At 45.0% G+C, this 27396-nt stretch overlaps 1 protein-coding gene across 1 annotated transcript in view; it reads left to right on the top strand.

Annotated features, from left to right (window-relative positions):
• Positions 1-317: 317 nt before the first annotated feature.
• Positions 318-27396, top strand: part of LOC149441672 (uncharacterized) — a 59886-nt gene continuing 32807 nt past the window's right edge. Inside the window, exons 1-6 of the mRNA XM_089657056.1 lie at positions 318-660; positions 777-874; positions 954-1160; positions 1250-1462; positions 4528-6023; positions 9114-9119. Of these exons, the coding sequence (XP_089513182.1) occupies positions 576-660; positions 777-874; positions 954-1160; positions 1250-1462; positions 4528-6023; positions 9114-9119 (2105 nt within the window). The 5' untranslated portion in view covers positions 318-575. The remainder of the gene's footprint in view (positions 661-776; positions 875-953; positions 1161-1249; positions 1463-4527; positions 6024-9113; positions 9120-27396) is intronic.

Below are 27396 nucleotides of genomic sequence, written 5' to 3'. Positions count from 1 at the left end.
AGAGTCAGAGAATCCTATGACATCACACTGACCTCACAGCTCCTCCTCCCAATGTCCCTCCATCTGGCTTTTTTCTGATTCTCTTAGGATGTGGGGTCCCTTGGTATCCTCACATGTAAAGTGGGACTGTTGGTCCTGCGTTGTATGTAATGACATCAGAATGCTGCAACAAGCCTATACCCTGCGTAGTGTGGGGGTCCTGTGGGGGGGAATTATACCTCAGCCTGAAGTGGGGCTTTAATAAAATGGAGACCTGAATGGAGAGGTGAGGAGGATTCTGGGAATATCATTTGATGTGACTATTTGTGTTCAGATGTAGAGTTTTCCTCCTGTGAAGTCTGGAGATCATATGACATCACATTGCCTCCACCTCCCTCCCTGATAGAAGAGAGAAAGAAGAAGAAGATTCTAGAAGTCACCAGAGAGATCACTGAGCTGCTGACAGGAGAGGTGAGCGGTGCCGGGAATTCTGGGACATTCTCCAGTAACAGACAAGGGATGTGTCTGGATGGTGACTGTATCATTGTGTGTGTCAGGTTCCTATAAGGTGTCAGGGTGTCACTGTCTATTTCTCCATGGAGGAGTGGGAGTATTTAGAAGGACACAAGGATCTCTACAAGGACGTCATGATGGACAATCAGCCGCCCCTCACATCACCGGGTAAGAGGAGACTTTATTGTAAAGGAGAGAGCAGTACGGAGGATCCACCTAGATCCCCCATCATCTGATAAACACATAGAAACAATGGATTCAGTCAGTGTGTGTGTTTCCTACAGATGGATCCAGTCATGGGAACCCACCAGAGAGATGTCCCCGTCCTCTGTATTCCCGGGATTCCACACAGGAAGGTCACACCATCCCTCACCACCATCAGGTAGATGATGACAATTATTGGTAGTTGTGATTTATACACAGCATGTTTGTTACAATGAATGTTTTATTATATCTTTCAGAGTGGAATCCTCGGGGATGATAATATTGATGTTAAAGAAGAGTATAAAGAGGAGGATGAGGAGTATGGAGTGATGGAGGAGTTTTCCGAAGGACACAAGGATATGATGGAGCCACCTAATACCAGGAACCCCCCAGAGAGATGTCCCCGTCCTCTGTATTCCCGGGATTCCACACAGGAAGGTCACACCATCCCTCACTATCATCAGGTAGATGAGGAAAAATCACTGATAGTATCATTAGGATCTGTACATTATCTGCATTGTTACCATTGATGTCATTTTTATTATATATTCAGAGTGGAAACCTGAGAGATCCTAAAGTTGAGGTTAAAGAAGAGATAAAAGAGGAGGAGGATGAGGATGGGGGGATGGAGGAGTCAGAGCTTCTAAAAGAACACAAAGATCTGTACCAGGACACCATGGTGGAGTCATCCAGCTACAGGAACCCACCAGAGAGATGTCCCCGTCCTCTGTATTCCCGGGATTCCACACAGGGAGGTCACACCATCCCTCACCATTACAAGGTTGGTGGATGGAGAATCTAGAACATGGACTTGTAGAGACTATGAGCTCCAATCACAAAGCGGTATCTTCCCGTATCCCAGTATGTAGTAAGATGCTGCATTCTGTTTTTTAGTAGTGAAGCCTGCGGGTAATTTACCACTGGTGTCCATAGCAACACTTGTAAATAGGTTGTTGTTAAGGAGAGGGCAGCCGCCAGTGTCCCCAACAACCAGTAAACAAGGAGCGGACGGCCTCTAAGTTCTCCGCTGATGGCTGTGACAGGTCTGGTATGGATTTTGAGGGGAACCCAATGCCAAAATTATAAAAATAATGGCGTGGATTCCCCTCCAAAATCAATACCAGACCCTTAGTGAGTGCCCACCTTCCTCCTGAACCATATCAGACCACATACCCTCAACAGGTGGGTGCTTCAGGGCAGGGGCGCTCTGCCCTCCCAAAAGCACCTTGTCCCCATGTCGATGGGGACAAGGGTTCCTTCCCCACAACCCTGGGCAGTGGTTGTGGGGGGCTTATTGGAATCTAGAAGCCACCTTTAACAAAGAGGCCCCCAGATCCCGGCCCCCCACAATGTGAATGAGTATAGAGTACATAGTACCCCTATTCATTCAGCAAAAAAAAAATGTAGTTTAAGAAAACATTGGAAGTAATTTTTCACAAAACAAAAATAAATAAAAATGTCCCCCTGACAGATCCATTGATGGTCCAATCACAATACTCGCTGTCATTGCTGACTGGAAGAAAAAACAAAGCTCCCCTCCTGCCATCTGACAGCTCCGCTGCCTCCCACTTCTAAATAAACTAAGGAGCGCTATCACCCTGTGACATCACTGGATGGCCTTGCCCTCTTGTGACATCACCAATACAACATGCCCCGGTCAGTGATGTCACCAATACAACATGCCCCGGTCAGTGACATCACCAATACAACATGCCCCGGTCAGTGACGTCACCAATACAACATGCCCCGGTCAGTGACGTCACCAATACAACATGCCCCGGTCAGTGACATCACCAATACAACATGCCCCGGTCAGTGACATCACCAATACAACATGCCCCGGTCAGTGACATCACCAATACAACATGCCCCGGTCAGTGATGTCACCAATACAACATGCCCCGGTCAGTGACATCACCGAGTGACACCGTCCCTTAGTATATTTAGTGGCAGGAGGCAGCAGAGCTGTCAGACAGAGGGGAGTCTTCATTGGGAGTGGAGCTTTTCTTTCCGAGTCAGCGGTGACAGCGAGCATCGTGATTGATGATGGATCTACACCGGGGGGACATTTTGCTTTAGTTTTGCTTTTTTAATAAAGGACTTGTCAAAAACTGCCTGCTGTATTTAACAGAATACTTTTTTGGGGTGAATAATTAGGGGTACCATGTACCCCATACTCATTCACATGGGGTGAGGGATCTGAGGGCCCCCTTGTTACATTTTGTAAGTCCTCTGCCTGCAAACCCCCACAGCCACTAGCCTGGGTTGTGGGGAAGAATCCCTTGTCTCCATCAACATGGACAAGGTGCTCTGGGGGAGCAAAGCCCCCCCCTGCCCCAGAGCATCCACTCCATGTTAAGGGCACGTGGCCTGGTATGTTTCAGGATGGGGGGTTGCTTGCTCGTCCCCCCCATTCCTGACCTGCTGGGCTGCATGCTCAGATAGGGGTCTGGTATGTATTTCTTTCATTTTGGCAAGGGGTCCCCCTCAAAATCCATACTAGACCCCCCAAAGGGGGGGACCCCACGCCATTTTCTTAATATTTCATTGCCGGTAATTCTTTTTTTTATATTTATCGCTTGGTTAGGACGCAGCGGCCGCTCGCTCCCTAACAACCATGTTGTTTACTGGTTGTCAAGGATGCCAGCGGCCGCCCACCCTTTACCAAGCAGTACACATTTCCTGAATGCCGCATGTCTCCACCACTAATTAATGACCGCATGCATTTCATTCTTTATTTCCTTCTGTGAATGTAACGCCTGTTCATGCGGTATTTACTGAGCGTGTTCAGTGTTTGTGGTCAATACCGCAACACGGGATAGGAAATGGACAGTTTCAGGATGGCATGCGGTATTTAGGGGAAATGTACCCACATATCACATGTGATCTGCTTCTGTGAAGGGAGACAATGTGTGGATTTTGTGTGTGATGTCACAATCATAAATCTTACATTTTACAGATGATATTTTCTCTCATTTCCTTGATTTAGAGTGGAGATCCAATCGATATAGAATTTGAGGTGAAAGCAGAAGAAGAAGAGGCGTATGTGAGGGATGATCAGCAGTCTATGGAGGAGGATGGAATAACGGGGACATTTATAGAGGAGGACACTCCTACAGAGATCAGCACAGGTGGGTCATGAACACTAAATCCATTCCTCCACCCATACTGCTCACTGATTGGTCCAGAGTAGGGCGGGGACTGGGTGATATCAGCCTGTAATCCCCTGGTCACTTTCCTGAGCTGTGTTCCCCGTCCTGTATTCCTGGATTTCTCTCGGATAATCTTCCTTCTCTGTGCTGCAGACACAATTTATGTCTCTAGACTGGATTTATGGAGGTTCTGGGGTTCAGCTGGCAGCAAAATGTTGATTTTTCCTATAAGCATTGCATAATGTAGGCACCCAGGACATGTGACTGGGGTCTCCTGCCTTGTGCCTGACTCCTCCAGGGGACCTTCTCTGTTATCTGCTGGCTGTGCCGGGTGGAGGGATATGTCTGTAGTGTCTCAGACCCAAGTCACTGAGTGCAGTCTCAGGAGATGGGGGGCAGCGGTGTGGGATCTCTGCAACTTGTCTACAGTAAACATTTAATCTTCCTCTGATTACTGAATACCAATATTATGAGTCCTGACCCTTACACTGTATATTATACATTACATACTCCTGACCCCTGCACTATATACTCTGTTGTACATTCCATACTCCTGTCTTCTGCTCTCCCCCCTCCCCCCACTGCTATATATTCTCTTTTGTTACACCCATTTCCTCCCAGCTGGACATAGTTGTTCTCCCCCATCCTCACTCTCTGACCTCTGGTGATGCTCAGCCAGTCCTGGTTTGGGGGAACCAATCAGCTCCTGTCTAGTAATCCTCTTTGTCTTTGTATTTTAGTCCATGGCCGGGAGATGAGGAAAACCTCCGAGGATTGTCTCACTTTGTCTCCAGACTGGAAAGTAGAAGATGAGGACATCACACAGTATAGTCCAGGAGAAAACCCGGCTCCCTCCAATGTCCATCCGGCACCACCCAGTGTAGATGGACCATCGGATTCCTCGTATCCTGAGGAACCTCAGACTGTGCGGGACCGGGCCAGCCTTCCAACAGGGAAGAGGTTCTCCTGTCCTGAGTGCGGGAAAGGTTTCCAGTCTAAATCTGGTCTGAATGGGCATAAAAGATTTCACACAGGAGAGAAGCCACATTCCTGTTCTGTGTGCGGGAAATGTTTTTCAGTGAGGTCCCATCTTTACAAACATCAGAGATCTCATACGGGGGAGAAGCCGTATTGCTGTTCTCAGTGTGGGAAATGTTTTTCAGTGACGTCCCATCTTTATACACATCAAAGATCTCACACTGGGGAGAAGCCATATTCCTGTCCTGAATGCGGGAAATGTTTTTCACAGAAGTCCTATTTTTACATACATCAGCTATCTCACACAGGGGAGAAGCCATTTTCTTGTACTGAGTGCGGGAAATGTTTTTTATCGAAGTTCCATCTTTACAAACATCAGAGATCTCACACAGGGGAGAAGCCATATTCCTGTCCTGAGTGTGGGAAATGTTTTTCAGTGAAGTCCCATCTTTACACACATCAAAGATCTCACACAGGGGAGAAGCCATATTCCTGTCCTGAGTGTGGGAAATGTTTTTCAGTGAAGTCCAGTCTTTACACACATCAGAGATCTCACGCGGGGGAGAAGCCACATTCCTGTCCTGATTGTGGGAAATGTTTTTCAGTGAAGTCCCATCTTTACACACATCAAAGATCTCACACAGGGGAGAAGCCGTATTCTTGTCCTGAGTGTGGGAAATGTTTTTCAGTGAAGTCCAGTCTTTCCACACATCAGAAATCTCACATAGGAGAGAAGCCGTATTCCTGTCCTGAGTGTGGGAAATGTTTTTCAGTTAAGTCCCATCTTAACAGACATCAGAGATCTCACACAGGGGAGAAGCCGTATTCTTGTCCTGAGTGCGGGAAATGTTTTTCACAGAAGTCCAAACTTGATAATCATCAGAGATCTCACACGGGGGAGAAGCCACATTCCTGTCCTGAGTGTGGGAAATGTTTTTCAGTTAAGTCCAGTCTTTACACACATCAAAGATCTCACACAGGAGAGAAGCCGTATTCCTGTCCTGAGTGTGGGAAATGTTTTTCAGTGAAGTCCAGTCTTTACACACATCAGAGATCTCACACGGGAGAGAAGCCGTATTCCTGTCCTGAGTGTGGGAAATGTTTTTCAGTTAAGTCCCATTTTAACAGACATCAGAGATCTCACACGGGGGAGAAGCCGTATTCTTGTCCTGACTGCGGGAAATGTTTTTCACAGAAGTCCAGTCTTTACATACATCAAAGATCTCACATGGGGGAGAATCCACTTTCCTGTCCTGAGTGAGGGAAATGTTGCTCACTGAAGTTCTGTTTTCCTGTACATCAGGTATTATAACGGGGTAGACAGATCAGACGGGTCAGTACTTATTGGTGGGTGGAATGGGAAAAGATGGGGGGAAGGCTATGGTAGATGATAAGAAGTTTCCCATATTACAAACAACCAGTGGAATTGGTATCATTTGTATGCAAATAAAAAATACAAAAAATCCATGTGAACAAGGTGTCGGTGAATGAACAAGGTGTCGGTGAATGAACAAGGTGTCGGTGAATGAACAAGGTGTCGGTGAATGGACAAGGTGTCGGTGAATGGACAAGGTGTCAGTGAATGAACAAGGTGTCAGTGAATGAAAGTGTTTGTTCCCCAATGCCAGAAGTGTGCCCAGCACAATAGGTGAGTTGGAAGGTTTGGTGCATGAAGAGAACTAGGATTGAATTGGTATTGCTGAATCTTGGCTTCATTCCTCACATGACTGGGCCATTCATATTCCTGGCTAGGTTCACTTTCGGAGAGACGGGGGAAATAGGAAAGGTGCTGGTGTCTGTCTCTATGTGAGAAGTGATCTCAGAGCGAGTGTGAAAGAGGACCTAGTTGATGGAGAGTGTGATGAGGCTGAAGTATTATGGGTGGAACTGCACATGGGGGGCGGTACTACAAAGGTCATCATTGGAGTTTGTTATAGGCCTCCCAGTGTTAATGAGGAGGTGGAGACTCAGCTCCTCCCACAGATGGAAAGGGCTGGTACAGTGATAATAATGGGGGATGGTAACTACCCGGAAAGGGACTGGAGTAATGGTACTGCAAGAACAGTTAAAGGGTAAAAATGTATAAACCTACTACAGGACAATTTTATGGTCCAGTTCATAGAGGCCCCAATTAGGAATGATGCTCTGCTGGACCTGGTCATCTCCAACCATGCAGAGATTATTACAAATGTCCATATAAAAGAACATCTGGATAGCAGTGACCATAACATGATTTCATTTATTGTTAGTTGTAAACAGCGAGCACATACGGGAAAAATAAAAATGCTCAACTTTAAGAGAGCTAATTTTCCAATGCTGAGAGCTGCTCTCCAAGACTTAGACTGGGAGGGAATATTGACATCGATGAACACAACACAGAAATGGGAGTTTTTCAAAAAGACTGTATGTGACCACACTGCAAAATATATTCCCATGGGCAACAAGTATAAAAGGCTACAAATCCAACCTATGTGGCTTACGGCCAAAGTTACAAAAGCGATAGATAATAAGAAAAGAGCTTTTATTAAATATAACAATGAAGGAACGCGATCATCGTTTACACATTACAAAGAATAGAACAGAATATGCAAAAAGGAAATAAAGGCACAAAAACTGAAAACAAAAGACAGAAAGATATCAGGACGACCCCAAAACATTCCTCCAATCTATGAATAGTAGAAAGGTCCGGTCCCAGCATGTAGGCCCTTTACAGAACCATCTAGAGGGGGGGGGGACAAAGAGAAGGACAATGTATGAAATCCCTTCTTCAGCTCTGTGTATACAAAGGAGCATGGGGGGGCTCTTGTCCATAATGGGGGGTGGTACTGACACCCCCCAGATGATCCACATTGGCTCACAATTGATATGATGCAGAAATATTTGTACAGAATAAAGGTGAATAAAGCCCCTGGACCGGATGGCAGACACCCACGGGGCCTTAAAGAATTCAGCTCTGTCATCTCACAGCCATTGTTTCTCATTGTTAGGGACTCTTTAATGACTGGCATAGTACCACTGGATTGGTGTAAGGCCAATGTGGGGCCAATATTTATAAAGGGGACAAAATCTTTCCCAAGTAATTATAGAGCTGTTAGTGGAACTTCTATAGTTGGGAAGATACTGGAGAGTTTAACCCCTCCCCCTCCTGAGGATTTACCCCCCTTAATGACCACGCCTCTTTTTTCTTTCGGCGCTGCACTAGTTCAACTGATAATTGCGCGGTCATGCAATGTTGTACCCAAACGAAATTTATGTCCTTTTTTTCACACAAATAGAGCTTTCTTTTGGAGGTATTTGATCACCTGTGCGCTTTTTATTTTTTGCGCTATAAACAAAAAAAGACCAAAAATTTTGAAAAAAAAACAATATTTTTTACTTTTGGCTATAAAAAACATACAGTAAACTCAAAGTTAGTTATAAATTTAGGCCAAAATGTATTCTGCTCCATGTTTTTGGTAAAAAAAATCCCAATAAGTGTATATTGATTTGTGTGATAGTTATAGCGTCTACAAACTATGGGAGAGATAATGGAATTTACACCATTTTTTTTGCTATACAGCACTGCGCTAGTGTTACTGACAATTGCGCAGTCATGCAATACGGTACATAAATGAACATGTAACTAAACTCTTCTTTAAACATAGATGAATCTATCCCAATATACAATAAAATAAATTGTAAAATAAAAATAAAAAAAAATTATATATCAAAATAAATGTCCCAAAAAATAAATGTCTAAAATGTCTCTGTAAAGATGTCTTTCCAAATTCCAAATCAAACTCGTATCATCTTTAATCATCTAGTATGGAAATTCCAAAATTCTTTGTGAACCTCAAAAAAATAAACTTCTGATAGTGTATTACCTTTATACTGAACATACATGTAAAATAGTGAAAGAACCGTGTATCATGCCAACTGCATACCGTGAGCTCACACGTGAAAAACAATTCCTCTACCAATATATCAATCTCTGAATATGTAAATACACTCGTGACAAGAATCAGAAGAGTGACCATTCCAAGTCCAAACGATGAAACGTGATCACCTCCAAATAGTGAGAATGGAGAATAACCCAAATCTCTAATAGTGAGCTCTACAAACTCAATAATAGTGAACAATAAAGTGCTCTCCTCCAACTGGTGCAACAATGGATCATTCCCCTCTGGAAATAAATCCCAGGCTTTCAGGGGATAGTCGCACTCTCCAGGCTTCCTAATGTTCCTGTTGGCACTCTTCCATATTCCTCATCAGGTGAGATAGGAGACAATCAGCGCTATATAGTAACAGAAGTCAGTATTTATTGAATATCTTACATTACAATTGAAGAATATCAGCTTCCAGCATTCAGAACAGCTCAGGTGTAGTCCTATGTATAGAGAACCGCATGTTCCCACTTCCAAAATGGCCACCACCACACTTCCGGTTTTGCGTGAGTTCTTCAGACGTTACGTGTCCTGACATGTTTTGTCACTTCCTGGACTTTTTCACACGGGATCAAGACGTCTGAGAGGCGGTTCCTTATATTCTGTCATACATCAAGGGCAGGAAATCGAAACCGCCATCTTACTATATGGAAAAATGGCGGCATGTATATCTTTATTCCCATTCCCTATGTCAGGGCTCCCGGTAAGACCAGAGATGCATTAACTGACACAGGGAAACGCAGGCTCAAGTATGGTGTAACAATATAATTTATTAAAGGTTATACACAAATATAAATGCACAATATTACAAAACTAAACCTCCAACTGATAACGGAATGTACACAGACAAGAGCAGTCAGGGCTGGTGAGGTGGAGTGGTCAGGCGGGCCAGGTCAGGAACCATCGGGCAGACAAGACACAAAGGAGTAGGCAGAGCAAAGTCAGACGGGCCGGGTCAGGAATAATCAGGCAGACAAGGTACCAAAGGAGCAGGCTGGAGAGTGGTCAGGAATAGCCGAGGTCAGGACAGGCGGAGTTCATTCAGAGTCAGGATCAAAGCAGAATCAGGAAGCAGGCAGGATGCAGGTACAGGGGCTCATGGGAAACATACACCAAGGCACTGACTGCAGGTCTGGCCATTCCTTAAATGCACCTCCTGTAATCAGCCATCAGGTGATGGCTGATTGCAGGAGTGAGCTTCTGGTTGCTGAGAGCTCCGGCTGGCCAGCCCTGGTACTGCAGCCCACAAGGCAGGTGAGTCCCACCACCATTGGCAAGTACATTCCTGACACCCTATACAAACACTGCAATCCCTATATGAACACTGCAATCCCTATACGAGCACTGCAATCCCTATACGAACACTGCAATCCCTATACGAGCACTGCGATCCCTATACAAACACTGCGATCCCTATACGAGCACTGCAATCCCTATACGAGCACTGCAATCCTTATACGAGCACTGCAATCCCTGTGCGAACACTGCGATCCCTATGCGAACACTGCGATCCCTATACGAACACTGAAATCCCTATACGAGCACTGCAATCCCTATGCGAACACTGCAATCCCTATGCGAACACTGCGATCCCTATACGAACACTGCGATCCCTATGCGAACACTGCGATCCCTATGCGAACACTGCGATCCCTATACGAACACTGCGATCCCTATACGAACACTGCGATCCCTGTACGAACACTGCGATCCCTGTACGAACACTGCAATCCCTATACGAACACTGCAATCCCTATACGAGCACTGCAATCCCTATACGAACACTGCGATCCCTATACGAGCACTGCGATCCCTATACGAGCACTGCGATCCCTATACGAACACTGCGATCCCTGTACGAACACTGCGATCCCTGTACGAACACTGCGATCCCTATACGAACACTGCGATCCCTGTACGAACACTGCGATCCCTGTACGAACACTGCGATCCCTATACGAACACTGCAATCCCTATACAAACACTGCAATCCCTATACGAGCACTGCAATCCCTATACGAGCACTGCAATCCCTATACGAGCACTGCAATCCCTATACGAACACTGCAATCCCTATACAAACACTGCAATCACACAGCATCTATACTAGAACCATATAACTGTGTACCTATACTGTAAGATAAACTCCATCTTAATGACCCCCCCACTCCTCCTAACAGGTACACGCCCCCATACCTGATCTAAATCCCCATGTAATTAAAATGCTAAAAAGGATCAACATATACTGTGAATCCAACTAAATAGCAGCAATGTATATACACCCTTCTTATATAATATATAAATATATAACAGACCGATATTCAATACAATGACAATCTTATACCCCCTATGGTAATGACTCCCTCTACTGGTCAATCTATGCATTCCCAGATCAATACATTCTACATCTACTCACACACAAACTAAACCTGATCCATATCCCCCAAACTATCTCATAAAAATGAGGATAAATATGATATATAATAAAATATATAAATAAAATAAATAAAATCAACCCCTAAAAAATACTAAAAGTTATTATAAAATCTACCAAATACACAAACGTTTTCACTATTTTACATGTATGTTCAGTTTAAAGGTATCAGAAGTTTATTTTTTTGAGGTTCACAAAGAATTTTGGAATTTCCATACTGGATGATTAAAGATGATACGAGTTTGCTTTGCAATTTGGAAAGACATCTTTACAGAGACATTTTAGACATTTATTTTTTGGGACATTTAGTTTGATATATAATTTTTTGGGATTTTTATTTTATTTTACAATTTATTTTATTGTAAATTTTGTTTATGTATTATTTTATTGTATATTGGGATAGATTCATCTATGTTTAACCACTTCCCTACCGGGCACTTATACCCCCTTCCTGCCCAGACCAATTTCCAGCATTCAGCGCTCTCACACTTTGAATTGTGCGGTCATACAACATTGTACCCATATGAGATTTTTATAGTTTTTTGTGACAGATTGAGATTTAATTTGGTGGTATTTAATCACCTCAGGGTTTTTTATTTTTTCTTAAACAAACCAAAAACCACTGAAAATTTTGAAAAAAAAAATGTTTTTTCTTAGTTTTTGTTTAACAATTTTGTAAATAAGTGATTATTCTCCTTCACTGATATGCACTAATGAGGCTGCAGTGGTGGCACTGATAGGCCGCACTGATGGACACTGACAGGCATCACTGATGGGCACTGATAGGCAGCACTGATAGGCGGCACTGACTGGCACAGATATGCGGCACTGACTGGCACTGATAGGTGGCACTGACTGGCACTGATTGGCAGCACTGATAGGCGGCACTGATTGGCATTGATAGGTGGCACTGACTGGCACTGATGGGTGACACTGAAAGGCAGCTCAGATGGGCACTGATATGTGGCATTGATGTGCACTGGTAGGCACTGATATGTGTATGTGGCACTGATGAGCACTGGCATGAGGCACTGATGAGCCCTGAGAGCTGACACTGATGGACACTGACAGGTGGCACTGCTGGGGCTACACTGATCACCAGGGCACACTGGTCATCAGTGCCCTGATGATCAGTGTACATGTCCCCTCCGCAGAATGCCGATTACCGGCTCTCCTCTCCTCTGTCAGCGTGACAGATTGAGAGGAGAGAAATGCTGATAACCGGCACTTCACTGTTTACATGTGATCAGCTGTGATTGGACAAAGCTGATCACATGACCGAGCCGACATCTTCGGCTCTTTCCGTGATCGGTGATCCGCTGTGTCTGAGGAACAGCGCACCACCGATCACCGCGCTGCACGCTCCCTGAGCCGCGCATGCGCAGTAAGAATGGGAGGATGTCATATGACGTCCTCCCAGAATGAGAGAACCACCTTGCGCCTGTCATTGTACTATATGGCGGGCGGGAGGTGGTTAAAGAAGAGGTTAGTTACATGTACACATACTTTCAAGGGTGAAAGTTTACTTTTCTTTTGGGTATAGTAGATATTTTTGTAGGTGATAGGGTGTGGAATTCTGTTTATTGATTATTGTGTACATAAATTAAATTTGCATCCTTTTTTTCACACAGATAGTTTTCCTTTAGTGGTATTTGATCACCTGTGCACTTATTTTTTGCGCTATAAACAAAAAAAGACTGAAAATGTTTAATAAAAACAGTATTTTCTCATTTATGTCATAAAAAATATAAAAAAAACTCAAATGTTATCATAAATTTAGGCCAAAATTTATTCTGCTCCATGTTTTTGTTAAAAAATCCCAATAAGTGTATATTGATTGCTTTGTGTGAAAGTTATATCATCTACAAACTATGGGAGAGATAATGGAATTTACACAGCTTTTACTTTCTGACTGCCCATCACATTTCCTGAGGTGCTAAAATACCAGAATAGTACAAACACCCTCAAATGACCCCTTTTCGGAAAGTAGACACCCTAAGCTATCTGCTGAGAGGCATAGTGAGTACATGGAAGATTTATTTTTTTCCACAAGTTTTTGGAAATTTACATTTTTTTTTTTTACACAAAGTTGTAACCTAAATTATATATTTGTCACACAAACCATGGGTATATGTGGAATTACACCCCAAAATACATTCTGCTACTTCTACCTAGCATAAGGATACCAGATGTGTGAGACTTTTTGGGAGCCTAGCCACATACAGTAGCCTGAAACCCAATGACTGCTTTGAAATCCCGAAGGTGTGGAACTTCCTCATTTCACTTCCTCACTACCTATCACAGTTTCAAAGGCCCTGAAATGTCAGGATAGCACCCCCCCCCCCCAAATGACCCCTTTTTAGAAAGTAGACACCCCAAAGAATTTAAAAAGAGACATGGTGAGTATTTTGCAGATCTAATTTTTTCCTACAAGGTTTTTAAATATAAAAAAAGAAAAAAAATGTTTTTTTATTCATTTTTTAAAAACTTGTGGCAACAAACGAGATCTGCAAAATACTCACCATGCTTCTTATCAAATTCCTTGGGGTGTCCACTTTCCAAAAAGGGGTCATTTGGGGGGTTAGGTTCTTTCCTGGCATTTCAGGGCCTCTGAAACTGTGATAGGTAGTCAGGAAGTGTAATGAGGAAATAAAGCCCCTTAAAAGCCTGAAGGTGCTTATTGGGTCCTGTACTTGGCTAGACTGCCAAAAGGTCTCTCACATGTGGTACCCCAAAAGTCGGGAGAAGTAGCAGAATGTATTTTGGGGAGTAATTCCACATATACCCACGGCATGTGTGAGCAATAAATCATTTAAGCGACAATTTTGTGTAAAAAAAATTTCTTCTATTGATTCAACATGCCACTCAGAAAATAGTTTGGGGTGTCTACTTTCCAAAAAGAGGTTGTTTTGGGGGGTGGGGGCATTCTATGCCCAGCATTAGAAGTTTATGCCGCACATCATTCACTCTTCTAACCACCTGAAGATCAAGCCGTTTCTGACACTTTTTGGTCACATGAAAAAAAATAAATATTTTTTGCTAGGAAATTAATTTAAACCCCCAAACATTATGTATTTGTTTAAAATAGACACCCTAGTGAATAAAATGGTGGGTGCTACAATGTCACATAATATTCGCACAATGATTTTTCAAATGCAAATTTAAAAAAATACACTTTTTTTACTTTTAATGCACAAAAACACAATATGTTGGTCAATTATTTGGTATAATATAAAAGATGATGGTATGCCGAGTAAATAGATACCAAACATGACATGATTTAAAACTGCGCATGCCCCGTGCAATGGCGACAAACTGCAAACATTTTTAACATCCATAGGCAACATTTTAAAAGCTTTTACAAGCTACCATTTTAGATTTACAGAAGAGGTCTAGTGTTAGAATTACTGCCCTTCATCTGACGTTCGTGGTGATACCTGACATGCGTGGTGCAACCGCTGTTTACATACCGGCACAGGGTCAACACTCCTGCACACAGGTGTGCACGTGCATGGGGGGGGGGGGGGGGGGGGCAATGTTTTTTTTCATTATTTTGTTATTTTGATTTTTTCAATTATTTTTACACTGTCCCTTTAATTTTTTTATCACTTTTAATGCTATCACAGGGAATGCAAATATCCCCTATAACCTCAATGGGGAGAAATCTGGGGTCTATCAGACTCTGGATATCTCCTCTGCCCTTACATTATCTCATCTCACCAAGATCAGTGTGATCAGATGCTTTCCCAATTTACAAATGGCGCTGTTTATATCCTGCAAAACTGAAGTGATGAAATGCTTGTAGCTTCCGAATTCTTAGACTATAGAGATGATTGGCACCACTCTGGTCTCCAATCAGCTCTATGGTCAGCTGGCAGAAACACCGGCTGCATTCTCAGGTTGCCCTGATGGCACGGGACTGCCCGAGAAAGCCATGGAAGGCAGCGGGGGAGGGGGGGCATCATATCCTGCTGCTTGTAAAAGCAATCTTGCAGCTAATTAGCCACTAGGATTGCTTTTACATGAAAGTTGATCGCCGGCTGAAAAAAAACAACACCAGGATGATGTCTGCAGCTGTAGGCATTATCCTGGTATAATCATTCAGAGTCCAGGGATGTACCAGTACATCGCTGGTCCTTGTTGGGTATATATAGTATATTCTTTTTTTTGTATGCAGCCTGTGGACTGAAAGAAAAAAAGGGAAGAAATCTCTGCTAGAAAAAGTGTGTGGTATGCCCACCATTATAATATACCACCCTGCATCCACCCACTTCTAATGGTGGGCACACATTAGGTCACACAGTGCCACATGCGCCATTTCCAAGATTGTACAAATGTCTAAATAGTGGCACGCTTGAATAAAAATTGTCCACGTATAAGTGGTACAGCATATGGAGAAAGGATGACACCAAGTCCCAAACTATCTTGCCACTGCTCCCCATGTAGTCTGGGCATCCGGGGGGCTCCACGTGACTATCTTTTCCCTCATAAATCTGAAACTTATAAGTATAGCCTGTTGCCCTCTCACAGGTCTTCTACATCTTGACCCCATATCTGGCACGCTTGCTGGGGAGAATAGTTTGAATGCAAGGCGCCCAGAAAAATGAATCAGGGACTCATCAACGCAGATGTTTTGCTGGGGAGTATAGACATCTGCAAATTTTTGGTTAAGGTAATTTTCGAGGGGCTGAATTTTGTGGAGCCGGTCAAATTCAGGGTCACCCCGAGGATGACAGAGTGTATTGTCATTGAAATGCATAAAACACATTATACTCTCATATCTATGCCTGGCCATGGCAGCAGAGAACACGGCATATGATGAATCGGGTCTGTGGACCAATACAACCACAAATCATTTCTTTTAGTAATGCCCATGTTGAGGGTTAGGCCCCAAAAAAATGTAAATTTGGAAACCGTAATGGGTTTCCATGCGACTGGTCTGGCAAGGTTTGAATTTGGGTTGGTGGCAATAAATTGTTGTGCATATAAATTGCTTTGATCCACAATCAACGCATACAGATATTCTATGAAAAACAGCTCCAAAAATCAAGGGGAGTAGTTAAATTTGCTGTGTCCACCTGAATTCCGGGTTGGGGAGTGAATGGGGGAAGTACAGGTGCTGCAGAATTTGTGGGCTGCCAATCAGGATTTGCAAGCACATCCGGAAGGATACTAGGGGCTCTACAGGCCTGTGTGCGAATTCTTGGTGGCTGCGGGACAATACTTGTGCGCGCCACCGCACAAGCTTGCACTACACTTATGGGACTCACCACGTCACCAAGTGATACTGCAGTGCTGGTATTATTATTATTATTATACAGGATTTATATAGCTCCGACAGTTTGCTCAGAGATTTACAATATAACGGGAGACAATACAGCAACAATACAGTTCAATACAGGGTTAGGAGGGCCCTGATCCTGGGAGCTTACAATCTAAGAGGTAGGTGAAATACCAGGATGTACTAGGCCACTAGTGCTCGCCAGTTCACCAAAAGGTAGCGTGGCACTAGTACTGGCACTCTGCTGCATATGAGAGTCATCAAAATTTACCAGCAAGTGCTAACAGAGATCAGGCCTGATTCTGCCAACACTGCGGTTTTGTGTGAAATGTATCAAGTGATAGTGACCTACTGACACTGCACTTGCTGGGGGAGAAGGGGGAGGAAAGCATAGGGGCTAAATGCAGGTGCTCAGGTCTCCTGTCTAACAAAAGTTTTAGGTCTCAGGTCTCCTGTCTCTAACAAAGGTTTTAGGTCTTAGGTTTCCCATCTCTAACAAAGGTTTTAGGTCTTAGGTCTCCCATCTCTAACAAAGGTTTTAGGTCTCAGGTCTCCTGTCTCTAACAAAGGTTTTAGGTCTCAGGTCTCCTGTCTCTAACAAAGGTTTTAGGTCTTAGGTCTCCTGTCTCTAACAAAGGTTTTAGGTCTTAGGTCTCCTGTATCTAACAAAGGTTATAGGTCTTAGGTCTCCTGTATCTAACAAAGGTTATAGGTCTTAGGTCTCCTGTCTCTCACAAAGGTTTTAGGTCTTAGATCTCCTGTCTCTAACACAGGTTATAGGTCTTAGGTTTCCTGTCTCTCACAAAGGTTTTAGGTCTCAGGTCTCCTGTCTCTAACAAACGTTTTAGGTCTTAGGTCTCCCATCTCAAACTAGCCATGTTCGTTTTCTTCCCAGGTATCTTCACTGCCCCAATAGAAGGCAGGTAATTCTTTAGTGCCATCTTAACTGGCTACAAAGATAAAAAGATTGAAGCTGTGCTCTCCAAATCCAACTTGGGCATTGCCAGGGTGGACTCTGAGGCCTACCAACCAGAAGGCCTGGAGGAGGAGCCCCTCATAGAAAACAAGAACACCACCAGCTCACTTGGGGTCTTCAATATTTTTCTACAGCTGAGTGCAGGTGACACCGTCTGCTTTGACCTGGTGACCGGAAAGTTGTCCCATTCTGATGAGCTCCTGATAGTGTTCAGCGGCATCTTCCTGTACGAGGCGGAAGTGGACTTCTAGGGGGACTCAAACTACTCACCCTGTTGATTTTTTTTGTACAATAAGAAAGGTGAAAGCTCTGTATGGTGAATTTTGGGTCATTTTTCTGTTGTTAATATTATCTGGGGCAAGAAGAGTAATGAGTGAGTGTCTGAGGACAATCCTGGAAGATTAGAAAATATTTACCCACCACAGGGACATCTTCCTGGATGAGGGGCCCGGAAGCCATCTTGTATAAACATCTGCTCAGCAAGCCTATGAATGCACCTCACAAATCCAGCTATCCCCATTATAAAACCACTTAGCTTTTCAACAGTACCAAGGCTATCCCAGCACAAAGTCACAGGCACAAATAAACAATCTTTATTACATAAGACAAGATATATCGATGATATTGACTGAACAGATGAGTTACATGGAGTCAGTTGTGTTGTGTTTATTAAATGGGGTCAGATCAGACCTCCATCCACAGTCCAAGGTGTCTGTTCCTTCTAACACACAATACATGACAATGATTTGTATCCTGGTGAATGGGTGTGTGTGTGTGAGGGGTGGGGTGGGGTGTCCAGGGATGTGGCCAGGTTACTACTCAGGGTATAACCATAGAGGTAGGCTGGACCAAGCAGATTTAAATTACAAGTTGAGCCCAAAACATAAATTTTGGATGGAGTGGTGAAGGATTAGAACTCCTGTCAGGTTTTTACTATCTGGGACTCCTTTGAGAGATTTCCCTACACCTCCTGTCCTCCTGACAGCAATTTACCAATCAGGAAGTCAGGGGAACCCTACAAGAAGGAGCAAACAGGGATTAATATCTGACAGGGGCTCTAGCTTTCTTCTAAGCTACTAAGGTATTTTCCTTTCTTGTCCATTGTTGGACACAGGAGGCAGGTTATACTGCCACCTATGGGCAGGGTCATCTTTGCCCTGCTCGCTTTCGGGTGGAGCATGCTCATCGATGTCCGGAGACCAGGTGGAGATCGCAGTCATGTGAAAAGTCAAACACTAAGGCAGTTCCCCGACTTGGAGATGAACCTTCACTGAGTGCGGTAATTAAAGCACAGAGTTCCTCTGAAAAGCGACTTGTCTCATGACACTACATGCTGTATCTTGGATGTTGCGTTAGGAGGGACGTGCTGAGCCTGTGCCCACTCCACCAGCCCAGTGTACCTCTGTTACCTCACTCCCAGTAACAGAATGGAGTCCCACCATGCACCTAGCATGGACCTCATGCATGCTCCTTCCTTCCCGTACCTCATGACCAGGACATAGATTTCTGTAATGGGGAGTTTGGATCTTGTTTTAGTTGGATGCCGACCGCTAGAGAGGGAGCCAGACAATGACCCCCTCGCTTAACCACTTGCCTACCAGGCACTTATACCCCCTTCCTTACCAGGCCAATTTTCAGCTTTCAGCGCTGCCGCACTTTGATTGACAATTGCGCGGTCATGCAACATTGTACCCATATGAAATTTTGATCATTTTTTTCTCACAAATAGAGCTTTCTTTTGGTGGTATTTAATCGCCACTGGGCGCTTTACTTTTTGCGCTATAAATTAAAAAAAGTGCAAAAAATTTGAAAAAAAAAAAAGTTTATTTGTTTCTTTTATAAAATTTTTCAAACAGGTATTTTTTCTCCTTCACTGATTTGCGTTGATGAGGCGGCACTGATGGGCACTGATAGGCGGCACTGATGGGCACTGATAGGCAGCACTAAAGGGCACTGATAGGCAGTACTAATGAGGTGGCACGGATAGGCGGCACTGATAGACAGCACTAATTAGGGGTCACGGATAGGCGGCACTGATATGCAGCACTGATAGGCGGCACTGATAGGTGACACTGATGATGGGTACTGATAGACGGCACTGACTGGCATCACTTCTGGGCACTGACTGGCGGCACTGACTGGCACAACCCCTGGGCACTGACTGGTGGCACTGACTGGCAGCACTGGTGGGTGGCACTGGTGGGTGGCACTGGTGGACAGCACTGGTGGGTGGGCACAGGTGGGTGGCACTGGTGGGCACAGGTGGGTGGCGCTGGTGGGCACAGGTGGGTGGGCACAGGTGGGTGGCACTGCTGGGCACATGTAGGTGGCACTGCTGGGCACAGGTAGGTGGCACTGCAGAGTGGCACAGGTGGGGGCACTGCTGGGCACAGGTGGGGGCACTGCTGGGAATGGGTGGGCGGGGCTAGTGGGCGCACCGCTGATCGGAACTTGCGGGGGTCACTGCTGGGCACCGATCATCAGGGCACTGATCATCAGTGCCCTGATGATCGGTGCCGATCCCCGCTCTGACAACTGCCGGTTCTCGGCAGTATTTTCCTCACGATCTGACAGCGTGAGGAAAGTGCAGCCGAGAACCGGCACTTGCATTTTCCTGTGATCAGCGTGTCATTGGACACCGCTGATCACGTGGTAAAAGGCCGGTGGGATCGGCCTTTCACCACATCTCGTGATCAGCTGTGTCCGTAGGACACAGCGATCACGGAGATCGCCGGGTGCGCGCCCCCTGGGGCGCGCAGGAGAGCGCGTTCTGGGAGGACGTCATATGACGTCCACTCAGAACTGGCCGGCCGCGGTGAAGCCGTCTTTCGGCTATGTGCGGTCGGCAAGTGGTTAAGAGGACTTGTCACCTCACCAGGTAGCACACCTAACAATTGGCTGCTTGTAGCTTGTTCCTTCACTTGGTTACCCATAGCAACTACACTCTTCTCCTGGTCTTGCTGAGTTAACCCTTTTATAACAATGTCACTTTATAACCCACAGTGCAATACACACCCGTGTTCTTTAGATGCACCAGAACCAACACTATTCACCCCTTTGAATACCTTCAGACCAGGATCCTTCACTGAATGGGTTGCAGTGTACAGTTCAATATGAACAACATCTTTCCCCTAGCTATAACTATAGTAGTGTGGCTGCCCAGGCATACCTCTATGAGGCAAGAGTCCATGATGTTGTTCATGGCTTGATGTCTCCAAAAGTCCCAGTGTCTTCAATGGGCTGCAGGGCTTGCACCAAAATGCCCAGGAACTGAGTTACAATAGTATTGGACACGAGCAAACAGAAAACCTATAAGCCAGTCACTGTGTAACCCCTTCTGCTCCCAGCAAGCTTCAGTTATTTGCTATTATCTTAAGTGGTTGGATGCTTCAGCTCTGAAGAAAAAAGTCTACTTATTTTTTTTGCTAGCTTTCTAACTGTGTAATTTTTTTCTTGGTTACATCAGTGATGCTACACTAATGGAGTTTTCTTTCTTGGTGACAGCAATCGAGGTTCCTTAGTGAGCTCAATCAAGGTTCCTTGGTGACATCAATCAATCAAGTTTTCTTGGTGACACCTGTCAGGGCTCCAGGTATGACCAGAGGTGTGTGGACTGACACAGGGAAACGCAGGCTTCAGATATGGTATAAACAATATAATTTATTAAGACTAACAATACAAAACGCAGTGCAAAACTAAACATAACACAGTGCAAACAAACCAAACCACCCACAGATAACAATACATACAATGCAAGAGTCGTCAGGCAGGCCGGGTCAGTAGTAAACGTGCAAACGGAGTACCAGGAACAGGCGGGAGAGTGGTCGGGGTCACAAGCTGGGTTCAGTAACTCATGGGCAGCGCGGTGCAGAGGGTCAGGCAGAGAATGGTCAGGGTCACAAGCCAGGGATCAAACAGGAGAAGTCAGCAGAGGTCAGGATCAGGCAGGGTTGGCAACAAGTCAGACAGGAACAGGAATACAGGATATAAGTGTCAGGGATGCGGGTGTGACCAGAAGTGTGTGGACTGACACAGGGAAACGCAGGCTTCAGATATGGTATAAATAAGACAATTTATTAAAGACTAACAATACAAACATAAACGCAGTGCACCAAACCCCAAGCTAACACAAATACATACAACAAGGTGAAACAAACCCAAACCTAAACTGATACAGATACACAGGTACATACACATATAGAGCACAACGTAATCAGGCAGGCCGAGTCAATAACTATCGGGCAGATAGGTACAGGAGGAGCAGGCGGAGAGAATGGTCAGGGTCACAAGCCAGGGATCAGAACAGGAGAAGTCAGCAGAGGTCAGGATCAGGCAGGGTCGGCAACAAGTCAGGCAGAGGCAGAGGCAGAAACAGGAACATAGGTTACAAGATACAGGGGCCCATGGAAAAACACACACCAAGGCACAGACTTCAGGTCTGGCCATCCCTTAAATACACCTGCAATCAGCCCCAGGTGATGGATAATTGCCGAAGTAAACCTCTGGTTGTTGAGAGCACCCGCTGGCCAGCCCTGGTACTGCAGCCCACAAGGCAGGTGAGTCTCACCATTACTGGCAAGTCCATTCCTGACAATAAGATACAGGGGCCCATGGAAAACACACACCAAGGCCCTGACTGTGAGTCTGGCCATTCCTTAAATACAACCCCTACAATCAGCTTCAGGTGTTTTGGCTGACTGCAGGGGTGAGTCTCTGATTGCTGAGAGCACCCACTGGCCAGCCCTGGTACTGCAGCCCACAAGGCAGGTGAGTCCCACCATTATTGGCAAGTCCATTCCTGACAACACCAACCAAAGTTCCTTGGTGACATCAATCAAGGTTTCTTGGTGACATCAATCAAGGTTCCTTGGTGACCTCAATCAAGTTTCCTTGGTGACAATCAATCAAGGTTTCTTGGTTACATCAATCAAGGTTCCTTGGTGACATCAGTCACTCAAGGTTCCTTGGTGACTTCAACCAATCAAGGATCCTTGGTGCCATCAATCAATCAAGATTCTTTGGTGACATCAATCAAGGTTCCTTGGTGACCTCAATCAATCAAGTTTTATTGATGACAGCAATCAAGGTTCTATGATGACCTCAATCAAGGTTCCTTGGTGACATCAATCAAGGTTCCTTGGTGACATCAATCAAGGTGTCTTGGTGACATCAATCAATCAAGGTTTCTTGGTGGCGTCAATTAAGATTTCTTGCTGACCTTAATCAAAGTTCCTTGGTGACATCAATCAATCAAATTTTCTTGGTAACACCAATCAAGGTTCCTTGGTGACATCAATCACGTTTTCTTGGTGACACCAATCAAGGTTGCTTGGTGATCTCACTCTAGGCTCCTTGGTAACATCAATCAAGGTTTCTTGGTGACATCAATCAAGGTTTCATGGTGACCTCAATAAAGGTTCCTTGGTGACATCAATCAATCAAGGTTTCTTGGTGACCTCAATTAAGTTTTCTTGCTGACCTTAATCAAGGTTCCTTGGTGACTTCAATCAATCAAGGTTCCATGGTGACTTCAATCAATCAAGGTTTCTTGGTGATATCAATCTATCAAGGTTCTTTGGTGAACTCAGATGATCTCAATCAGCTATCCTGATCAGTGTTTCTCAGCTTTTGAAGCCGACCCCTCCTAGACTGTACATGTAAGACTAGCCTGGAATGTAACCTTTGGGCACTGGGCTTTTCATTGTGGTGCTCTGCAGGCCAGGGTGTACTGTGTTAGCTGAGGAGTACATTCGGGTCCAGAGCTGTCCTGTGGTCACAGGTGTGACCCTGTCTTTGAAGACTCACTTAGTGAGCAGAGCCAGTTGTGATGAAGCATTGGGAGCTAACTCATTGATGGCCACCATTTTACATTTCCCACCACTTTTTAACAGGGTGAGAGTTAAGGCCGAGGAATTGAGTGCTGATGGCATTCATTGGGTGGAGCTCTGACTTCTCTTTCTCTCTATTCAACTTGGAGGAAGTATAATTCTGCCGTTGCTCTTGAAGCATCACATGGATCTCCATGCCTACACTTACTTGGTCACCCCCGGCCACCTGAAACCCTCAGCTCCAGCTGCCTGGGTTTATGAGACTTAAAACATTGCCTCACATTGGGCCTGGTTGAAATTACCACTGTACAAACACAACGTGTCTTCACTAAGACAGCCAGGACTGTCCCACTGCCAAGGATGAACTCAGCTTATAGTCTTAGAGTGCTTCCTTCCCAGAAGGAATTGACACCTGTAATTCAGAACCTTGGACCCCTATTGTCACTGGATCATATTTATTGCAGTCTACCAAAGCTCTCTCGTGTGTGGCCAAGGTATCCCCCATGTCCGCAGAGACCTCAGTCTCCACTTTGGGCTTTCTGGCTTTTTTTGCTCAGATATTGGTGCACTCTGCCCTCAAAGGCTCTAAATGGTCCCCTGCAGATTATGTCTGTGATTGGCCTAAAACTTCTATTCATGCTGGCCATGTTGAGCTTGTCACTGTCTCTGAGAATTCCAACAGTCAACCTCTGGTTGGGGTCATTGCAGTCTCCTGAAGTGGACACAGATATACCGGGGTTGTTTCAAACCTTATAGATGTACTACCCGTCATCTGGAGAATCAGCCTCTTGTTCCAGGCCTTGGGCTTTTTAAAGGTCACTGTTGGTCAAGGTTGCTCATTTCCTTTAGGGTAGGGGTGTCAAACTGGCGGCCCTCCAGCTGTTACAAAACTACAAGTCCCATCATGCCTCTGCCTTTGAGAGTCATGCTTGTAACTGTCAATCTTGCAATGTCTCATGGGAATTGATGTTTGGCAACAGTTGGAGGGTCACCAGTTTGACACCTGTGCTTTAGGGTTTTAATTCCTCCCCTTGTAAATCAGGATCATTCTCCCTCATCTTTCAGGGTGTGTAGGGTGCCAAGGGATTACTCTCATAATTTAGACTCCCTTTTTCAATTGTAACTCAGTCCTTGTCATCAACCCCTCATGCCTGGGAGCCTGAACTTGGGGTGAAACATCCAAATGGTCTCTCTAGACCAAGTACTTCCAGATATTACCTGTCTGCCTTTTTGTCTGAAAGGGGCAGTTTATTCCCTTCACCATGAAAGTCTTCACTTGCAGGGGTGTCCCCATGTCTGGGGCTCCAATCTGTTTCCTGAGAACAGTTCCCGTCTCATCAAACATCCCCTCAATGACTTGGTACTCTGACCTGAGCTCCACTGGAAATCCCTCACGTGTTGAAGAGTCTTCCCCTATGGAAAGGTCTAGGAGTTTTCCCTGTGGCAGGTCTAGTGGCCTAGTCCCTAAGCTGTACTACACTGAGAGTGTTACGTTTCACTATGCTGTCCTCCTTGGAGATAAGAATTTGCCATCTGCTTCTCTTCAGATTAAGTACCTGAAAGCTGTTGATTTCCAACCTGGCAGGAAGATTTAATTGCTGGATGGCCCTGTGCTCTCCACATTGTCAGCAAGAAGATCATGCTTGGGTCCTGCTGCTAGCCCCCCCCAGCAGCTAGGGGGTCTGCCTGGAGACCTTTGTGGGACCTGGTCACTGGAGCTTAAGTTCTCATTTGATGACCGATGTGCAGTTCCTCCAGACTCCTTCCCTTGCTCCTGTTCCTAATCAGGTAGACAATCTAGGATCCCTTCCCCCTTCCCCTCTCCTCAGCTGAGGATGCTTTGTTGGACCATGCTCCGTGATTAGATGTAGGGAGTTTTGCTTGGAGGCAGCGGTGGGTGTTTAGGTACATGGGTCCCTGTGCATCCTTATGACCTGCTGGTGTTTTGTGCACCATATGGGTTGCGCCATATTCCTTCTCTCTGCTTACCCCTGTGGAGGTGTCTTGGCACTTTTTCCTCTTCTAATCAAGCCCTTAGGTACCCTTAGAGTTCTTTCCTACCAGCCTTCAAGAGCTGGCTGGCTGTCTGATATGAAGGATGGGACATTCTGGGTAGTCTGTCTCTCTCTGATAGGAAGGATGGGAGATTCTGGGTAGTCTGTCTCGGTCTCTCATATAAAGGATGGGACATTCTGGGTAGTCTGTCTCTCTCTGATAGAAACAATGGGACATTCTGGGTAGTCTGTCTCATTCTCTGATATGAAGGACGGGATATTCTGGGTAGTATGTCTCTCTGATATGAAGTATGGGACATTCTGGGTAGTCTGTCTCTCTCTGATATGAAGGATGGGACATTCTGGGTAGTCTGTCTCTCTCTGATATGAAGGACGGGACATTCTGGGTAGTGTGTCTGATTTTGGAGGTCTCTGTTTTATTATGTATACCTTTGTTTTTATTATCTTGTGTTCTGTGTCTTTAAGACTTTTCTATCTGTAGTAAAATATATTTTTTAAACAGTTGGTTGCACAAGAGTTAGGTTTATTGTTTCTTACTTTTTTTTTGTTATTTTGGCACTTCCCTGGTATCTCTGTAAGGTAGATACAATGCAGGAATGGGTATTAGGGGACATTTCTCGGGGCTGCAGTTCCTCTGAGCTCCACAAGATGGTGATCTCATTTGTACTACCCAGACAGGACTTCTCTATGGAATACAGACAGGAAGTGAGGTCAGAAACAGACAGGAAGTGATGTCAGGTACAGACAAGAAGTCATATGGAATATAAACAGGCTGTGCCTTGTGTGTGGAAGTAGCAGCAGAGGAGGTAATAAGATGTTATGTTCTATTTACACCCAGTAACCTCCATCATGTCCGTCCTCTTCCTCCATAGTCAGTGTGACGTCTTTTATCTCCAGCAGATGATGATACACATCAATATTTAGAAGGACACAAGGATCTCTACAAGGACGTCATGATGGACAATCAGCCGCCCCTCACATCACCGGGTAAGAGGAGACTGTATTGTAAAGGAGAGAGCAGTACGGAGGATCCACCTAGATCCCCCATCATCTGATAAACACATAGAAACAATGGATTCAGTCAGTGTGTGTGTTTCCTACAGATGGATCCAGTCATGGGAACCCACCAGAGAGATGTCCACGTCCTCTGTATTCCCGGGATTCCACACAGGAAGGTCACACCATCCCTCACCATCATCAGGTAGATGATTGACAATTATTGGTAGTTGTGATTTATACACAGCATGTTTGTTACAATGAATGTTTTATTATATCTTTCAGAGTGGAATCCTCGGGGATGATAATATTGATGTTAAAGAAGAGTATAAAGAGGAGGATGAGGAGTATGGAGTGATGGAGGAGTTTTCAAAAGGACACAAGGATGTGATGGAGCCACCTAATACCAGGAACCCACCAGAGAGATGTCCCCGTCCTCTGTATTCCCGGGATTCCACACAGGAAGGTCACACCATCCCTCCCCATTGCAAGGTTGGTGGGATGGAGTATCTAGAACATGGACTCATAGAGACAATGTGTGGAGTTTTCTGTGACCTTACATTTTACAGATGATATTTTCTCTCATTTTCTTGATTTAGAGTGGAGATCCAATCGATATAGAATTTGAGGTGAAAGCAGAAGAAGAAGAGGCGTATGTGAGGGATGATCAGCAGTCTATGGAGGAGGATGGAATAACGGGGACATTTATAGAGGAGGACACTCCTACAGAGATCAGCACAGGTGGGTCATGAACACTAAATCCATTCCTCCACCCATACTGCTCACTGATTGGTCCAGAGTAGGGCGGGGACTGGGTGATATCAGCCTGTAATCCCCTGGTCACTTTCCTGAGCTGTGTTCCCCGTCCTGTATTCCTGGATTTCTCTCGGATAATCTTCCTTCTCTGTGCTGCAGACACAATTTATGTATCTAGACTGGATTTATGGAGGTTCTGGGGTTCAGCTGGCAGCAAAATGTTGATTTTTACTCTAAGCATTGCATAATGTAGGCACCCAGGACATGTGACTGGGGTCTCCTGCCTTGTGCCTGACTCCTCCAGGGGACCTTCTCTGTTATGTGCTGGCTGTGCTGGGTGGAGGGATATGTCTGTAGTGTC

The sequence above is a fragment of the Staurois parvus genome, unplaced genomic scaffold (genome assembly GCF_062004578.1).
Source record: "Staurois parvus isolate SC_StPar_1 unplaced genomic scaffold, SC_StPar_1.0 ptg000960l, whole genome shotgun sequence".
Classification (NCBI taxonomy): domain Eukaryota; kingdom Metazoa; phylum Chordata; class Amphibia; order Anura; family Ranidae; genus Staurois; species Staurois parvus.
Note: the sequence above shows the minus strand (reverse complement) of the source record. Positions and strands in the feature narration are given on the sequence as shown.